The sequence below is a fragment of the Anomalospiza imberbis genome, chromosome 1 (genome assembly GCF_031753505.1).
Source record: "Anomalospiza imberbis isolate Cuckoo-Finch-1a 21T00152 chromosome 1, ASM3175350v1, whole genome shotgun sequence".
Lineage (NCBI taxonomy): Eukaryota > Metazoa > Chordata > Aves > Passeriformes > Viduidae > Anomalospiza > Anomalospiza imberbis.
In genome coordinates, this window is record NC_089681.1 from 112,341,501 (window position 1) to 112,359,928 (window position 18,428).

Genomic DNA, 18,428 nt, shown 5'->3' on the forward strand with positions numbered 1-18,428 from the left:
TTAAAACTGAAGTCAGTACTGAACTCAGTATCCCTAGCATTTATACAAAATATTTTAGAAAAATAAGGTGCAAATATTTAAAGTAGCAGATACCAGCTAAAGCAAATGTGTTCATACACAAAGTACCTGCATTTCTGATACTGATGTACAAGCACTTGCAAGACCATCATCAATTCAAGTCATTCATCTCTGCAGTAACATATATGGCAACATCTTTCAAAGAACACCTCAGAAGCAAGACTTCATCAAAAAACAAGACCCAACCATGATGTAAACCCATCATCTCCTTTTGCCTTTTTTCAACTATATTACAGTTTCCAGAATAAGAACTTTTTTCCCCTTTTGGAAGTTCACTATTCTGCACTAAGAATGGTACTTCTTACTCTTAAAACCAGATACCCGTGGACTAGTCCCTACAGAAGAATCTGCATTTCAACAGTCTTATGCCTGTTTTATTTCATCATGAAAATATTATTCCCAGACAAGTAAGAAATAGATTTTCCTATAGTTTGCCTTCTGCATTTGAAAGTTGATACCTTTGTAATCACCCACATCCTCCACCACTTTTCCTGGTCTTCTGGGTAGGCTGTTTGAAGAGATCATGGCCTTTCGCCTCAAAGTGAATCACCACATCACCCCAGAAAAATGCTAGCCAAACAAATGCTAGCAGAAGCTTTTTCTTCTCCCTCTGCCAGCCCAAACTTGGGCATTTTTGTTGGATCAATTTAATACTCTGGTAGTTTACCCTTACCTTGCCTTCTGATGAAATTTCCAAGTACCATCAAACATTACAAGGGACAGATGGATGAACACAGATAATCACGTAAAGGTTACAAAACAAAGACTAAATACTCTAATACTAAAAATTATTTTGTAAAAACATACACAAAAGTTAGCCAGAATTAAAAGCAAATGCAGGCTTCCAGGGGCTACAGCTATATCACTAGCTCCTGGAAAATATAAGTCTACGGGCAAGGAATCCATGTGATAGAACTACTGAATGTTTCCTAAAGACTCATCCACAGATTCCAGAATGCTGCTCTTGGGGACAAAGAACAGATGAGAAGATAAAGAACAGTTAAAGAAGTTACAAGTTTGCAGGGAAAAAAAAAGACAAAAGGGGAGAAACCTACAGAAAAGGGAATACCTTTGTGAAAGAGAAATTGTTTTCCATGAAACCTCAGCCCAGTGTAAAGAATTAAAGAGAGAGATTACTAGACTGGGAGATATCCCTATTCACCAAATCACTAAGAAACATTTCTGACTTGGCTTTTTTTAACAAATAAAATCTGTGGGGTTTGGCAAATCTCAGTGGTCGTGGTTCTCATTGCATACAATATGCAGGGCACAAGACTACAGTTTCAATAATATCCTTCTGTGATTGATCCAAACCTTTAGCTGCAAAAGCTCTTTATTGCCACGGAAGGCCAAGGACCACAGCGGGTCACTTTAATAGTTTTTGTGATTTTTCTAAAAATGACCAAACCCCAAGAAACTAATACACATTAATAGGAACAAGAACATCCCAACCACTAGAACACATCAAATTCACTCTGTATGGAAGCTGGGATAACAGATGACAAACACTTTGCTGACTTTCTAGCCTCTGACCAAAGGACCCAGGAAGGCCTTGAGAACAACACGAGCACCGTGTAGAGCTGTGCTGCAGGCAGCAGACCCTTAAGGGGAAGAGGAGGATGAAATACAAAGCTGCTTTATAGTCCTAACAACAAAAGGGACTGTAGCAGCTTCTCATATTAATTAGAACACTATTACAAGAGGATACCAAGACAAAAGCTCTCCTAGAAGAGTGTCCTGAGAGAAGTCATATAATCTCCCCACTTCATTCAACACAGCTAGTAACAGACTTGCTCACCCTTTACTCATCCTGCTGGTAGTTAACAGCTCTGCTCTCACCTCTTTCATGACTTCAGGTAGCAGGGACACAGATTACTCAGGAAAGTTGAAATCTGCTCTACCCAGCTACTTAAAGAAACCTCACACTTTCTCCATCCAAGGGGAATTGAGTCAAGCAATTCCTGTAACAGTCTCTGAAATGTGCATTTCTAGTTATACAACTTGTTATTTGGATTTTCTTTATTTTTTATTTAGCCACTTACAAAAAATAGTACTTTATATACTATTGCTTTTTCATTAAGAATCACAGTATGTATGAAGAACAGAGAAAGCTTTAGTAACTTTATATCATTTTAATTAGCAACTTTACTACCTCATGCTTTCCCTGAAATTCCACTTCTATCAACTTTTAAACATCAGTTATGTTCCTTACTAGAAAAAATGCTCTAGAAAGTCCAGTCAAGGTTCATGAATCCAAGTTAAAATACAACACTCCACAAAATACATACATTTTAAAAGCAATCACTTCCATTATTTTGGGAGATTGGTTGAGAAATGTGGAGCCATAAAGGGAACCTTCTTTTTTATTATATCTTAATATTTTTTTCCTACCAGTTGCCATCAACGGTAAGCAATTGTGAGTAGACAGATTTCTAAGATACCCTTCTTTTTTAAGCTAAGAAATAAAACTCAAAAAAGTATCAATAAGAACTTCAGCACTAGAAATAGCAGTTACTAAAGTGAAAAGGGAAGAAAACCAAGGAGATGCATGCAGAATTACCATTCTTCAACCTATATCACATTTAAAGAAAATGTCCACTACAAAGAAGCTGTCTTCCTGGAAGGGAAGGTCTTGTTTTAATCTATGATGAGTCTACTAAAACTTGAATTTAACAGCCATTCTGTCATTTCTTCCACATCCAGACCTATAGTTTACACAGTACTTGAAATGGTTTGGAGAACGAATAACAAGTTTATTACTAAGTTGCAAAACTGCATTAATTTAGAGGATTCTGTTATTCTTCATGTCACTTGGTAAAAATTGTTTCTGTGAGGTAAATACGCCATTTCATTACAAAGTTTTGCTTTAGAACATTTGCCTTTGAGCAATTATAAAAATACACTGGGAAAGTAAACTTTTCTTAATAACAGAAGGAGCAGCACAGTGTCCACTGCCTGCTTCTTGGCAAACTTTCCTTTTATCAATCAGACTATTGGTTCTAGACATTAAATGTTTTTTACAAAAAAATCAGATTTATTTTAGTGCAACTGTAACAGTGTTTTGAATAAGCAAATATAATTACAGCTTAGTACTCCTCCAGGAAAAGAATGCATTAAACTCAACATTTTCATCTCCATTATTCTGCCTAGTTTATTCCCCTTGTATTAAATAAAAATTGCCATTCTTAGGTTAATTCATGCGAATCATTTATGCATATGTGCATCATAAAAACTTATCCAACAAGACTGTATCATGGAATCAGACTGTATCAACTACTCAAAATCTCTATCTGAAAATACTAAGTCACACATCAGAACAAATTCATTTAGAGATACACCCATTAAAGTCATGGGAGAAAAAAACAACTTATCTTTCTAAAATCTCAGGGTCTTTTCCTACAATTGTATTTGATGTATCAATTAATACTTTAAGTATCCAATCCTGTATCCTTTGGGAGGGCTTCTATGCCTTTACCAACAAGGAGTTCATGGGGTCAGAGCTACAGAATAATTCCAGCATCCTGCTTTGTAAACCTTGGTCCTAAAAAGCCCTGCAGAATCCTGTTAAAGGTAAAGAATTTTATCAGTCAAAGACATCCAGTGTGAACTGATGGATGATGGACCAGGACCAAACAAACACCTTTATACATATGTGAAATACTACTGAGTTTGGTAACTTCATTTGCACATCAGTGTGTACAAACTAGAGCCTTAAGTGGTGCACTTCTACTGAGGTTTTGAAGCATAGAAGGACAATATGAAATGACAGAAATGTTATAATCCAAGTGAAACTAGATCTGTGATACCCTGAAACTCTAATTTAAAAGCAAAAGAAACTTATCAATGCAGCTTTTCCATGCAGTATCCTTTTTTCTTCTTCTTTAAATGTATATGAATAAATTTATTTGTATTTTAAAAGTTCCAGATTTTGAGATCTTTCTAATACTGACATCATTTTAAATTAAGATGGAGTACAGGGATGACAACACCAGGGAAAATTTCCAAAGCTTAAACTTCTCACCATTCTATCATCACCTCAAAGTCAATTTTCACCTTTTTCACTGGCTGGATTTGTTATCTTACATTTTGCTTTCGGGCTCATGTTCCTGCAATATGGCAGTACTGGATTACGAGAATGCTGTTTGCTAAAAGTGAACAATGGCTGTGTTACAGCAAGTCTGTAATGCCTAGAAAGAAAAGGAAAAGCAGACCTACAAAGCACACTTTCTTGTTAATTACATGCAGATTGCAAATGCTCATACACCTAGTGAGTAATAAAGCTGACATGAGGAGATATTTTTACACTGCTGTTCACACAGCAAATCCAGTTACAGGCCCTGAAAATTAATTACAGATTAGGACTTAATATTTACTACTGGAAATAATGCAGCTTCATTAACATGTGGCCGGTACCGTTGTTCAAGTATGACAGACTTGCCAGTTAGGAAAACTTAGGTTGTGAGCTACCTATAAAGGAAAGACCTCAGGCCACCTCAAATCCCATCTGACAACAGATGAGAATTCCAGCAAAATGCAGTAAACACAACTAGGGCTGTGGGCTGACCAAGGATTAAACCAGCAGAGCCAGCCCTAATTCCACCACTGTAAAGCTTCTGAGTGCTTCGCTTGGTAACTGATGCAAAATCCTCAACGCAACTTTCTGTCACTTAAACGAAACACCATGCAGCAGGCTTTCAGCAACCAAATACACATTGCAGGGGTTTTTCTGAGATGCCAAAATATACTAACAGCACAGACACTATTCAATTCCTACATATAGGATAGGGTTGTACACTTTTTAAAAAGTCAAGCCCACACATTTGAGCACTTCTTGTCTGAAATCAGCCCCATGTGTATAAACCCTATTTCTTCTACGCCCTTTCTAACTTACAGTGAATGATGTCCAAGAATTTATTGCTCTCTTCCACTTGGAGTAAGAAACAGAGAAAGGTTCTAAAAAAACACAAACTATCTGAATTGTATAAACCAAACAGATCACATAAAATAGAGCTAACATAAGAAACTGTGCAAGAATTTTCACCAGAAACGAGAGATGAGTAAGAGGTAAATCTGACACAGAAAGAGCAAAGTACCCAATATGGACGAGGAAGGGAAGCAGGAAAATCTAACAACCAACAAATCCCCCAGTCATTACAAGAGGAGATGTTAACCACCTAAGATTTGCCACCATGCCCAGCACCATTATTCAGCTGCTCCAGCACTACATAATTTTCAGAAGTGTGTGACAAGGTGTAATTAAAAACAATATAAATCACAAATAAAAGCTTCATTATAGAAACAAATCTGCCCAAACTCCTTGAGAGGTTGAATATTTAGCTCTTTAGGCACTCCTTTCAAGATAAAGTTAACACCTTTCATTGCAAATAAAGAACATCACACACAAATGAAGAGCAAGGCTTATGAATAACAGGACCGAATACCATTCTTCCTGCATTAAACAAAAAAAAAAATCTTTAACTGGAACTAAGGATTAAGAGACAAATAAAAAACAATGCCTACCTTTAACTTCTGTACCTCTGTAGTAAGTGAACAATCAGTACATACAATATAAATGAATGAACGTCTTGGAAACTAATACCAAAACACACCAGTGTTCTCTTAAGTTTCAGAGGATGAGGTGACAAGGCTAAAAGCCTTCCAGTTACATTAACACAAGGATTGCAGATGTTATTCTGGCAACTCATGTTATTAATCACAAAACTTATCTAAAAGAAGTTTAATTAAAAGTTGAAAAAGAACAGCTGAAAAACAACTTTTCCTTTTACTTCTACATTTTTCCCTTTAAATTCAACATTGTTTTATCCCTCATTATTTTATCCTTTCTAGCTTTTGAAGCTATAATTTCATTCTTTTCAACATATTCTTCTAGCTCTAGTCTTACTGCCCTTGCCACTTTGAAAGAAGTCACATCCATTCTGCAAGCCCAATTTTCTCTGTCCACTGATAAAACTGCCGTTGTATTTAACAACCTACACTTCCACCTGACATGAAGAAATAGACATGTTAGGTAGCTTAGGAAAAACATCAAATCAGTCTTCAGACCCTCTGCTTTTAAGCCCTATGCCAAGAATAGGTACCAAAACCTGTATTTCTATCTCAGCTGTTGTCCATGACTCCACTTTATGCATCTGTGAATCTTCAACTAGGGATCCAATCATCACCACCTGAAAATGACAGCTATAACCAAGTGCATATTAAAAATAAAATGAGCATTCTCATAACCCATGGCCTCTATTCCTAAAAGCAACACCATACATAGCTTTGGAAGTGCTTCAATTTTGATGCTGGGCTGCAGCACATTCATTTTGGAGAAGGACAAAACAAAACAGTGTAACATTTTCCTAAACTGGGAGGGGCTGTTGACTCTCTCAAAGGCAGAGAGACCCTCCAGGAAGACCTAGACATATTAAGGGCTGAACAATCACCAACCATGTGAAGTTTAACACAGTTTAACACCTGGGATGGAGCAATTCTGTATATACAGGCAGACTGGGGAAAAAGTGTCTGGAGAGCAGCGCTGCAGAAAGGGACCTGGGTGTCCTGGTTGACAGAAAGCTGAATGAGAGCCAGCAGTGCCCTGGCAGCCAGGAGGGCCAGCCCTGTCCTGGGGGCATCAGGGACAGCATCACCAGCCGGGCAAGGGAGGGGATTGTCCTGCTCTGTTCTGCACTGGGGCAGCCCCACCTCGAGTCCTGTGTATTTTGGGCACCACAATACAAGAAGGATATAAAACTTTAGGAGAGCATCAAAAGGAGAGCTACAAAGTGGTGAGGGGCCTAGAGGAGAGGAAGGGCCTGGAGCCACTCAAGGAGCAGCTGAGGTCACTTTTTTGTTCAGCCTGGAGACTGAAGGGAGACCTCATTGCAGTCTACAGCTTTCTCACAAGGGGAAAAGCAGAAGCAGAAGGGGATGTTTTTCAAATTCAGTATTAGGAAAAGGTTTTTCACCCAGATGGTGGCTGGGCACTGGAACAGGCCCAACAAGGAAGTTCTCAGGACACCAAGCCTGAAAGAGTTCAAAAAGCATTTGGACAACACACTCAGGCACATAGTGTGATTCTTGGGGAAGTCTTGCACAAGTCAGGGCCAGGAACTGGACTTGAGGATCCTTGTCGATCTATTTCAACTCAGGATAATTTGTGATTTTATGAACATAAAATCTTATGAACATGTTTATTACCAATTTGTTTATTGGATATAATCACCTAATGACACAACCACAGTTTTTTCCCAAACTATGGCTATCAAAAACCTCCTCCCATACAAATCACAACATAATTCACAGGTTCTACTATCTGAGCTTCAGAGGACTCCTTGATATTCACTCCCTACTGCCTTTCAAAACCATGAGAATACTTGTGTCTTTTGTGACCATAAAATGAAGTATCAGTCATAGTAACAATTTACAGAACTGTGATCCTCCCTCTTTTTTTCTCATATATGAGCCAAGAAGCAGTTTAGAATGCTTAAAACATTAAAACCTACCAAACCAGGGTATTTGGGTTACCACCTTACTAATACAAACAGGGCAGATCACACCTCTTGCAGCTACTGCTCCAGTTTCTCTACTACCTCACTTAGACATCTCCATGTTTTGTTCATTCTGAGGCTTTCAACAGAGCTGTATAAGCCAGAAACTGATGGGGAGTGGGGGGAGGAAAGCAAAAGATAGTGGATAACAAGGTAGCAGATTTAGAGAGGTGTCAGTAAGCAATGTCACTGCTCAGGAGATGAATCTCAGTATTGGTGCCACACAGCAGGTACCAAAAGTACACCCTTAGCAGTCCTACCACAGCTAACGTACAACCCCAGTATGGTTTGAGAGGGACAGATAATGTCAATACATGCATAAATATGGAAGCAGAACGCTGATGACTTCAGTGTTTGGTGCCATGCCTTTTGTTCTGCACTGAAATCACAACAGGTTGAATTGCTGGGATTAGCTCAGTTGGTTACAGCATGCTGCTAATAACACCAAGTTGTGGGTTTGATCCCATTATGGACCATTTACTTAAGAGTCAAACTTGATGATCCTTGTGGGTCCCTTACAACTCAGCCTATTCTGTGAATCTGTGAATTAACTAATGTAATAACTAGGCTTTTTCCAAAGGACAACCGGGAGGTGAAATTACACTGCAGATGAACATCTGCCACTTGAAATACCACGGTAAGTTTTATAACATTTTCTTAACTGAGTAAGAGATCAATGCTTAGAGGATACTATCAATAAACCCAGAACTCAATTATATATGAATGCCTTGTTTGCAAGGCCTGGAGACCCAGGTCTAAAACAGGTTTCCATCAGAAACCGAGAGCTTGGCCTTGGCCAGCATCCTTCGGCTTTTGGAAAAGCAGCCACAGGGGGCTGGGACGGACGTGCACAGCCACGACCACTGCAGGTTACCCCCACCTACAGGAGTCTCAACACCTTGCATTAGCTGAAGGGAACAGCCTTTTAAGACACGAAGCCGAAGGCACCCGACTCGGGAACTCTGGGCACAGTGAGTGAACAGTACACGGGTATAAAGGCCACGGGCTTACATTCATGTGGACACGTGTCTATAACCATTCGGACAAGACCTCGGTAGCACGAAGCCGAGGACATCATAGCCTTGGCGCTTTGCCTTTACGTTTGTTACACAGCCAGAGAGGCCACAGCAGGCACCCGCGGGCGCCTGGACGCCCCGGAGCTGCCTTCGCCCCGCGTCCTGCCGCTGGAGGTCACGGCGGCGGCAGCAGAGCGGCAAGGAAGGAAGCAGTGAGGTGGTGCCGGGAGCCCGCTGAGGGCAGCAGGAACGTCCCAGTCCACCCGGAACCTCGCTGAGGCCGGGACGGAGCCCCCCAGGGGGGCCCTTCCCAGCACGCACAGGCAGCGCACCGCAGCCCCGGCTACCGCCCTCTCCGGCGGGTGTGAGGGGCCAGCGGAAAGCGACGGGGGTTTCCCACAGGAAGCCTTGGCGAGGCGAGCGGCGGTGGGGGGAGAGGAGGGCGGGGGTGAAGTGAGTATGTCTGTGGGGACGCTCCGCCGCCCCGCCGTCCTCCCTTCTTCCCTCCCTCTTTCCCGCCCGCCCGTCGGCCGCCCCTACCTGCGGCGCCGGGGGCAGCCTCCATCTGCGGCCCCACGCAGCGGCGGCAGCTGCGCACACCGTGCGCGGCCACAGCTCCGGCCCTGCGGCGCAGGCGCTGCACAGCCCGGCCGCTCCTCCCGCTCCTCCCGCTCCTCCCCGCGTCGGGCGGAATCGGGGGCGGGAGCGCTGTGGGCGAAGGGTGCCATGCGTGTGGGCATTTGTGGGCACGGGGGCGGGAGCGCTGTGGGCGAAGGGTGCCATGCGTGTGGGCATTTGTGGGCACGGGGGCGGCCCCGAGGCGGCCCTGAGGCGCCGCCACTGCGGTGAGCGGCGCCGAGGGACCGTGGGTGGGCTCATACTGTGTGAGTCACCGAGGGATCACAAAATCACAGAATGGGTCTGGTTGAAAAGGGGCTGCAGTGGGTCATCTGGTCCAACTACCTGCGCAAACAGGGTCATCCCAGAGGATTGCGTCCAGATTGTTCTTGAGTATCTCTAGTGAGGGGCACTCCACACCCTCTCTGGGCAAGCCGTTCCAGTACGTGGTCACTCGCACAGTAAAGAAATTCTTTCTCATTTTCAGGTGGAGTTCCCTGTGCATCGGATTCTGCTTGTTGTCTCTAGTCCTAGTCTTTGGTACCACCGAGCAGAACCTGGCTCCATCCTCTTGGCACCCCCACTTTAGATATTTATATTGGCCAGGTTCCCTGTCAGATGTTTGTTCTTGAGATTGAACAGGCCCAGCTCCTTCAGCCTTTTCCTCATAAGAGAGATGCTCCAGTCCCCCACTCATCCTCACTGCCCTCCGCTGGATCCACCGCAGCAGCTCCATGTCTTGTACTGAAGGAGCTCGGAACTGGGCCCCCGACAGGCCTGGGTGCCGAGCACCAGGCTCCCAGGGAACCTCAGAGAAGCTTCTGTCTGTGTCTGTGTCTGTGTGTGTGCAGCCTCTGACAGGGACTGGTGTCACATCCTCCAGCCCTTGGTGTGCTCGATGCTTCCACAGCAAGGACTTGAAGTGGCAAATGAGAATTCCATTGGTGGCTGTTTTTATCAATGAGTTGGTTGCTGACCATAAAAAGGGCTTCCCAGTCAGCGGGCAAGAGGTCCCTTCTTATGCCTCAGTGTCGCTGGGACCACATTCCTGTGACAGCGGTGCGGTTGACAGAGGAACCAGGAAATCTAGTGTCCCACCTGCAACTCTTAGTTAGGAGTCTGCAATATATTTAATTGACCAACCTTTAGTTTTTACTTGCATGAAGAAAGAATAACCACCTGCAACTCTTAGTTAGGAGTCTGCAATATATTTAATTGACCAACCTTTAGTTTTTACTTACATGAAGCAAGAATAATCACTTTGGGACACAAAATACGGAGCAAAAAAATTAATTTAAAAAGTGATAAATTGTCAGAAATTGTCATACACTTAAAAATCCAAGAACATGATTCCCAAGAAATTAAGAGAAATGAGAAGTAATGAGACATATCTGAAGCTCGGGTCTTGTTTTAACAAATACAAGCCAGAATTTTCAGAAAGCCTACCCTCTTTTCCTATCTTTAACATTTTAGACTGACAAGTGATATGAAAAATCAGTCATTTTATGCAGTAGCCTCTTAAAAGAGGCTGAAAAAGTTCTTCCAAATGTAGCATTTCCTCTGTTACCTGGCATTATTACTTTATGTTCAGTGGAAAGGTGAGTTTTAAACCTGACATTCTCAGGGAAGTGAGAAACCTAGGAGCCTTCCCCAGACTTCCAGACTGTGTGCCTCTGAAAGATAATAAGCAGTCTAAAAGATTCAGTAGGAGGAATGTAGATAATGCTATGTTATTTATTATTAAAATTCTTTTCCATCAAAGTTTCAAGTGCAGTTTTTCCCCAGACTGACATTATTTTCCCCATTTGAAAATTTATTCTCTTTATTAGAAAATATATTGTTTCAAATTGAGGCCACACTGAGACCCAAGTTCTTCGTGTTGATACATTCACAGAAATTAGTAGAGCGTGATGTAGGCAAAAATCTTCCACATGAATGCCTTTGGCCTTAGTGATCTAGAGCATTTCTGCTTTATACCATTAGGTGCCTTTATGCTTTTCTTTTTTTAACCACAAGTTTGATTTCATTCCTTAGAGTAAAATATGAATATTACGATTGTTTTCTGTAACTTCATACCACTTCAGTTAATGTTTATAAACTGTTTTGAGAATTTTAATTGAACAAAGCAATGCAAATGCAACATGTCAATTAATTTGTATTTGTTTTATTAAGGCTATGCCACTTCTGCAATGAATATAAGAGAGTGTTAAAAAAAAGATACCGGCCAATCTGCAGAGTTCTTATATAATCTACAAAGAGAAAATACAAGAAAACACATGATACAAAGAGGAGCTTTCAGCATGAGAGCCAAAAAAGGGGAATGTATGCTTTCAAAGTAAGTTGAGTCTTTTAAAAAAACGCATTGTTTAAGTTAGTAATTTTGGCTGCTCTTAATCTCTTGGCTACTGATATTTTATATATGCCCTGCAAAATTAGAACTCTGAAGTTTTGTTTTACTGATGAAGATCTTTGAACTTACATGTCAGCTCCGTGTGTTGTGTTAATTTGATCAGTTTCAGGCCATAACTTTGCTGCTTCTTTCATGGAAACAGTACCTGCAAAAATAAATGTCCAATAGCTTTCTAGCTTGGAGAAGTTGTCCTCTGCTGCTGCTTCTTCCAGTAGCAGGTCTGGAAAGCAGAAATAGGACTTTCTGGGAGTTTTATTTCCGAGTTTGACAGACAATAACGATAAACGCTGAGAAGGGCAAAAGGGACTAAGACACACCTTGAGAAAATAAGAACAAAGGAAAAAACGTTGATAGAACAACTTTGTTCTGGAGATTTGAGGGTCAGAAATAGTTTTTGAGGGAGGGCATATGCAGCTGTGAGTCTGATAACAGTCTCATGCTATTTGGAGCTAGTAGAAATTATCAGAAATGAGAAAGTATCAAAGAAAGTGTTATCTTGACAGATAAGCAAATGAGGCTGACATGCAGAGCAGAAATGGCATAAGACAGTAAGGTAGCAACTGTCCACAAAGGGCTTTAAATTAGGATAAATATCTTGTGTCTGACTTGGGAGCCAGTGCAGTGATCCCAAGAAGTGGCACAATGGCTGACTTAATGACACAGTAAAATTATGTTCTTACAGCAGCTTGAATGAACAGAAGCAGAACAGTTTTTGCCATGAGAAAAGAGAAAGTTACTGTATGAGAAACGTGAAGTGTTAAGTGCCAAGAATTTTAGTAGCACAGATAAAAAAGCAAAACTTTGTAAATACATGTTCTTCATGGTTTTATATGCAGTCTTGATGTTAGTAAGATCATCGACATATAGAGAAAACATAAACTTACTTCATTCATTAATGTGGAAGCGGCTGTGAAAATGAACTCCATCCTGTAGGAGCATCCAAGGGTGTAAAGGGATGGTTAAAAAAAAAAAAAAAAAAGGAAAAAAGGTGCAAAGTGGGTCTCCCTTAAACATGAGGTCTAACTTGTAGTTTATCCCAGGAGAGAGTTTTGAAATGACACCTGGAGTATGCAATTAGTGTTTAGTCAGATCTTTTTTAATATGAATCTTGCACAACTTGGGCAGCCCTGTGAAGTTGTGCTGAAATGTGTGGGGCATTTGCCATGTAGCACTTTGATACAAGTTCCTATGCTTGTATGCTTCGTTTAACTGAGACACTTAACTGGTAAACTGGCTTGATTGGGACATCTCCTGGGGCACTGCTGTAAGACCAGTACTACTTAAAACGCACAAATGCTACTTAACAGGGCCCTTAACAGAGCAGTGGCTATTGCTTAGTGCCCCTGGTTATTCAGTGCTGCTTATGTCATCTCTCTGTCACAGTTTCTTGAAATTTGTCTATACAGAGAAAATACTCCCTGCAATTAATTCCCTGAGGGTGAAATACTGGGTGTAGTAGTGGAGATAAACTGATGTTGGTGGTCACAATTTCTGCACTGATTGTTACAGTGGGGAAGATGTGATAACTTTCCCTATGGTCTTGAAGGATGCTTGAGCTAATGTTTTTCTTATGCAATTTTAAAACCCTATATAGTGAGAAGTAGTAGTCTTGGGTTACAGTAATTTCTGTGTTTCTAAGATTCATATTGTCATTTGATTAACTAATCGCCCATTTTCCAAAGTGTGAACATATTTTCACACTTCAACCAAGACAGCGTTAACAAAGAGACTATAGATAGCAATAGAGATTAATTATCTATCCCATGAGTCTCTACACCTTGTTTTTACCAGATAAAGAGAGCCTATCTGTCTGCACACAGGTGTGATTTTTTTTTTTAAACAGTAGTGTTGGTCAAATGAGTTCAAAGGCTTATTTTCAAGTGGCACCTCTTAGACATGTTTGTTCACTCTTGACGTTTTTGATCTTGTTTCATGAAATACAACTTCCAGTATAGGGTTGTGATTCTTTGCTAAGCTTACCCATGAGAAATTCATTCATAGGTGTGAGTTGTGGGGGAGCTTTAAATATAAATATTTAGAATCAAATAAACTTTTCCTTCTTTTCTGGAGGGAAAGTACTCTTACTAAAGTCACTGCAAAGTTGTTGAGGGCCTTATTTGCAATTGCCATCTGAGATTTTCACTGACTTGAGACATCTTCCAGAAGAGGGAAAAAACACAAAGGAGTTTTAGTGTCTTTCGGTTGTACAAGTTACAGCATTTTGTATTTATTCCCCCACAGAATTAAACCCATCCATTTGTCTCTTTAAGGATAGGACATCTTTACAGCAGAATCTGTTACTGTAGGAAGAAGCATTAAGCATATTGAACTATTTCTGCCCTGTCTTATGAGTCTCTAATTCTACCTGTTCTGGATATTAGTGGATGCAAGTGTGTTGCAGACCTCTGAACCTGCAGCCTGTCAAGCCTCGCTTCAGTGATGTGAGACTTCTGCAGTATTTTCACAATGAAGGCACTGGTACTGCATTGCCTTGGCCTCTCTCTTGCTCTCAAAGAACAACTGGCATGTTGCTAGGTGGCAAGCTCTGTGGTGGCAGTGCCTATCTCGAGTCCTGTGGACTGTTTCTTACCACTTCACCTAGAATGAAATCTTTCCCTTCATGGGTCTGACCTTTCCGCTCAAGTTTCAGGGCAGTTGGGACCATCTAATCAGGATGACTACCAAAGCGTACTGTCTCTAGCAAGATATCACTGAAGTTGTATATAGGGAGCTGACCATCTGCTCAAGTAGAAAAATTGCATCAAATAATAATTCTTTTTACCAGTCACTACTAGATCTGATTGGCAAAGTGAAAAACACTTCCATTTCTTCTCTGAAGTCTGCACACAAGAGCACACTCTTTCACTGGCTTTTGTTTGCTAAAAAATTCTTCTTTTATGTCAACAGATTCAGATGTATCCCAAAGTTATAAACTCTATAGCAGGTCTAGACCATTTGGCTGTATTTTAGGTATTATTGGTCCAGTAGTGTAAAAGGAAGGGAAGGTCCACCACCAAAAAAAAAGCAGACTGTAAGCTTTCATCATTTGATTTACCTTGCTTGCAAGAACAGTTGTTTTTCAGGCTGTGGTCAGAATGCTTTTCTGTCTGAATACATTCACAGATTCTATAGGGTGATTCTCAGTTGTATTACAAGTTTTGTTTAGAAATTTATTTGAGTCATTACTGGAGCTTAGAATTTTCATTTTCCCTCCTTGCAGCTCTGCATCCAGTCATAAGTTTTATTTTTGTTTGTGATGTTCTTTGAAAAGCTATTTAGCCATTCTCTTACTTTACCCTTTCCCATTTTTTATGTGCCACACAGAGAAGGGCTAATCCTGCAAGATAAATGTTAAAAAAGAAATGGTTTGGTGTTCAATGTGGCTTCTAGGCCACAGTAACTACTGTGTGGTACAGTCCTTTAGGTATATGAGCTGGCACAAGAGCCCTCTTGCTGTCTTTACCTCAGTACTAGCCTGGATATTTCCTAATCACTCCTTGGTATGGTTTTAATTTGCTTGTGTTTTTTGTGCCACAGCAGAGAACATCTCTAAGGAGGCAAGCTCTGAAATTCTAAGGTACCTTCCAATCCGTACTTTAATGCAGACAGAGGTTACAGCTCCACCCTTGGTGATAGGAGTTGTATTACAAGTACAGAAAAAGAAAGAGTAAGCCTTTAATAACTGAAATGCACTACACAGTCAGTCCTGTTTGAGTACTAGTCTTGTTTGTACATACTCATTTTGTTTAGTAAATCCCTGCTTAGAGATACAAATCCTCTTAACTGCTGGTTGAGCCTCTTAAGAATCATTGTCTGTTTCTTTAGTTTTGGAAATGTTTGCTTCTCATAGGGCACACCACCCTGAAATGTAGGATCACTATTCTGCCTTGAGGTACAACTGCAGTAGTTGCTTCTTTCATCTCTAAACCACAAAAAACCTTAGAGATAGGAAAAAAAACATCACAAAGAGCTTAAGCAGTTTGCCTGGCACTGTGGAGGAATGCTAGTCATAGACTAGAGATCTGAAGATCAAGCTCCTCAATTTATAGTCCATTCAGATTACTTGAGATTGTACCACTACTCATAATTCAGGAAATTAAGCCTAAGTACAATCCATACTTCTACATTTGTATTGTCATCACTGGAAATGATAAGATCTGACTCATCAGGGCAGAAGAAGAAGGTGATGAAACAAAAGCTACTTATTAATGCATGTAGAGACAAATGCTGAAATGAAAGAGAAAGAATGTCATTGCCAAATGTGATCCTGATGCTATCTCAAAAATTCATTCTGTCAGCAGATGGCTTCTTTTTGCATGTACCTAGCTCTCAGTATTTAACTTACAGTAAATCCTCACACCTATCCAACCAGATTCACTGTGTAATTATCTATGATGTTATATTTTCATACCTACTTAGTTTATATTGTTGAGAAGTCTTTGGTTAGTTGTCTTTTTCTCCATTAAATAAAAAATACAATCTAAGATATGGGGTTTTTTACCTTAACATTTACATTTGAGTATCTATCCTGCATTTGTTTCTAATTCAAACTTGTCATTTAAAGTCTGATAAACAGAACGTGAGTAGAGGAAGATGCTTTTCTACCCCAACAGAAATGGTCAGAACATGTTTTTTGCAAAATCTTTTCCGTCCTCTTTAGGTGCATAAGAGTGATGCAACAATAATAACGCTGAACACTTAGCTTCTCTATATTCACCAGTCTGGAAAATTCAATGTGACTTTAAGTTTAACACTACTCTGCTAAGGAACCTCAACTGACCAGCACTGTGGTTTTAGTTACTGAGGTTTTAGTTACTGAGGTATGGATGTTGTCAAGACGAAGAATTGGCAGTCATATAACTCCATAACCTGAAATTCAGTAAGGGAAAAAAAAGTCTTACATGCTTCTTTGTAAGACATCCATTGCTTTGAAAACCAGCTTCTTAGTTCCAAGTATCTTACCTATGTTGTGCAGTTAAGCATTTGCCTGTTTGTGTGTACAGGACACTTATTGGTGAAGGCAGTGAAATTATAATGTCCCATATTTTTGAGCTGAGAGAAATTCTTGTTGTACCTGCCAACAAATGTTATTTCTACCCTCATCTCCCTTTCTCATCTCTTTTTTTGTGTTGCTCAGTGTGGTTTTATAGCTGCTGTACTTTCACCTACTGACATTCATTTCAGCGTTAAGTGAGCACTGAATGCAGGGGAGATCTTATGTGACAACTCAGCTCAACATGTATTTCTCTGCAATCTGATTCTGGCATGTACCTAATTCCCTGCCTGTGATATTTGCATCCCTAAGTAATACAGGTTTTGAGTGACTCCAGTTCTGATGGCTGGTTGGTGGGCAAGGGCTGGTCACTGCTGATGTGTAAAACCATAGGGTTGTCTAAAGAATCATGAGTTATGAATCAGTCCAAAACATGAGATATGAGACTGTTTAATGTGACATGTTGTAATACACAGAATCCAGGTGAAAACTTGAGGGATTTATCCCATTGATTCCAGTTGCATTTAGGAGGCCATAAGAGCCTGACAACTTCCACATTCAAGTTCTTTGCTGCAAAGCATTTGATTAACCATGTCCTTTGCTTTACCACCAATGTTCAAACTTTACGCACTAATGAAAATTATATGAGGACATATATGTAATGTATATCAATTATAATGTAATTGAAGCTTGATACAGAAATAGATACTCAATAGAAATCCTTAGCAAAATTAGTAAAACAAATCTTTTAAGATCTAGGAAGTGCTAGACAATTCTGAAACTTCAGTGACAATGGTAACAATATTCATGTACGGCAAGCTGAAACTGGGAGTTGAATACAGATACTATGATTTATGATTTCATAATTCTCACTTTGCTGTCCAATTAAATAGGTAGTTAAGGTGTATCCTTTATTTCTCAACTTTTCCTAATAAGATGCAATGTTGGATTATGGATTAACGGTTTTTATTATTTACTATTTATTCAGCATTAGTCTGATCATTGTGCATTATTAACATCAGTATGGGGGATTTAAGTCTGTTTTTTCAGGCATTGTTAGCATATTTGTTCCAAAAATCTTGCAGTATAAACAATTGAAATGGCCTAACAAGCAGAATTGAATAAGGGCAAAGAGAGGAAGAATACATTATAAATGTCATATTTAGCAGGAAGACATCTACTGTGTATCTGTTACCATTATACATTGATAATACATGTGAAATACAAGTTTCATATACATAGATATTTAATTCTCTTTCTGACTTTTCTTACAGAATTAGAAAGGAGCATAACATCAGAAATGACTGAATGGGGATATGTCAAAAGAAAGTGTAACTTTAATGTTTAGCTTTTTGTCATGCTTTTACATAACTTGGACTAATGAGGGAATTTTGGTCAGATATTTTCAAATTCATTCTTTCTTGGAGGTTCCCTCCCTCACCTCCCACTTTTTATAACACCTTTTATTTAATTTCAGTGACTAATTCACATTTTAGAGAATAGAATATTCAGTGCTCTAAACTTTCAGTAAGGTTCATAACATTTCTGAGATTTCCCAGAACTTCTACAACAAAATTATGGGAGACCAAATTTGGTATTTCTGGTAAGTCAAAGGATTGAGATAAATGGAAGACAGTCCTTTTAAAAATGACCAGTTACATAAATAAACATAGAGAAATAGAAAAGCATAGAAAACAATGAAAAAGCCCATCCTCTCAGTCTTTTTATGCTTTATTTTGAATGGATATTTGGAAATATAACTG

General features: G+C 40.0%; 1 protein-coding gene across 3 annotated transcripts in view; it reads right to left on the reverse strand.

The window, feature by feature from the left end:
- CMC1 (C-X9-C motif containing 1) overlaps positions 1-9,829 on the reverse strand; it is a 56,026-nt gene extending 46,197 nt beyond the window's left edge. The window contains exon 1 of one of the 3 annotated variants that reach the window (XM_068206436.1): positions 9,608-9,829. In XM_068206436.1, the coding sequence (XP_068062537.1) occupies positions 9,608-9,767 (160 nt within the window). In that variant the 5' untranslated portion in view covers positions 9,768-9,829. Of the gene's footprint in view, positions 1-9,184; positions 9,302-9,607 lie in introns of those variants that run through there. The other 2 variants (XM_068206419.1, XM_068206430.1) reach the window with 2 other exon arrangements.
- Between the last annotated feature and the right edge of the window lie 8,599 nt (positions 9,830-18,428).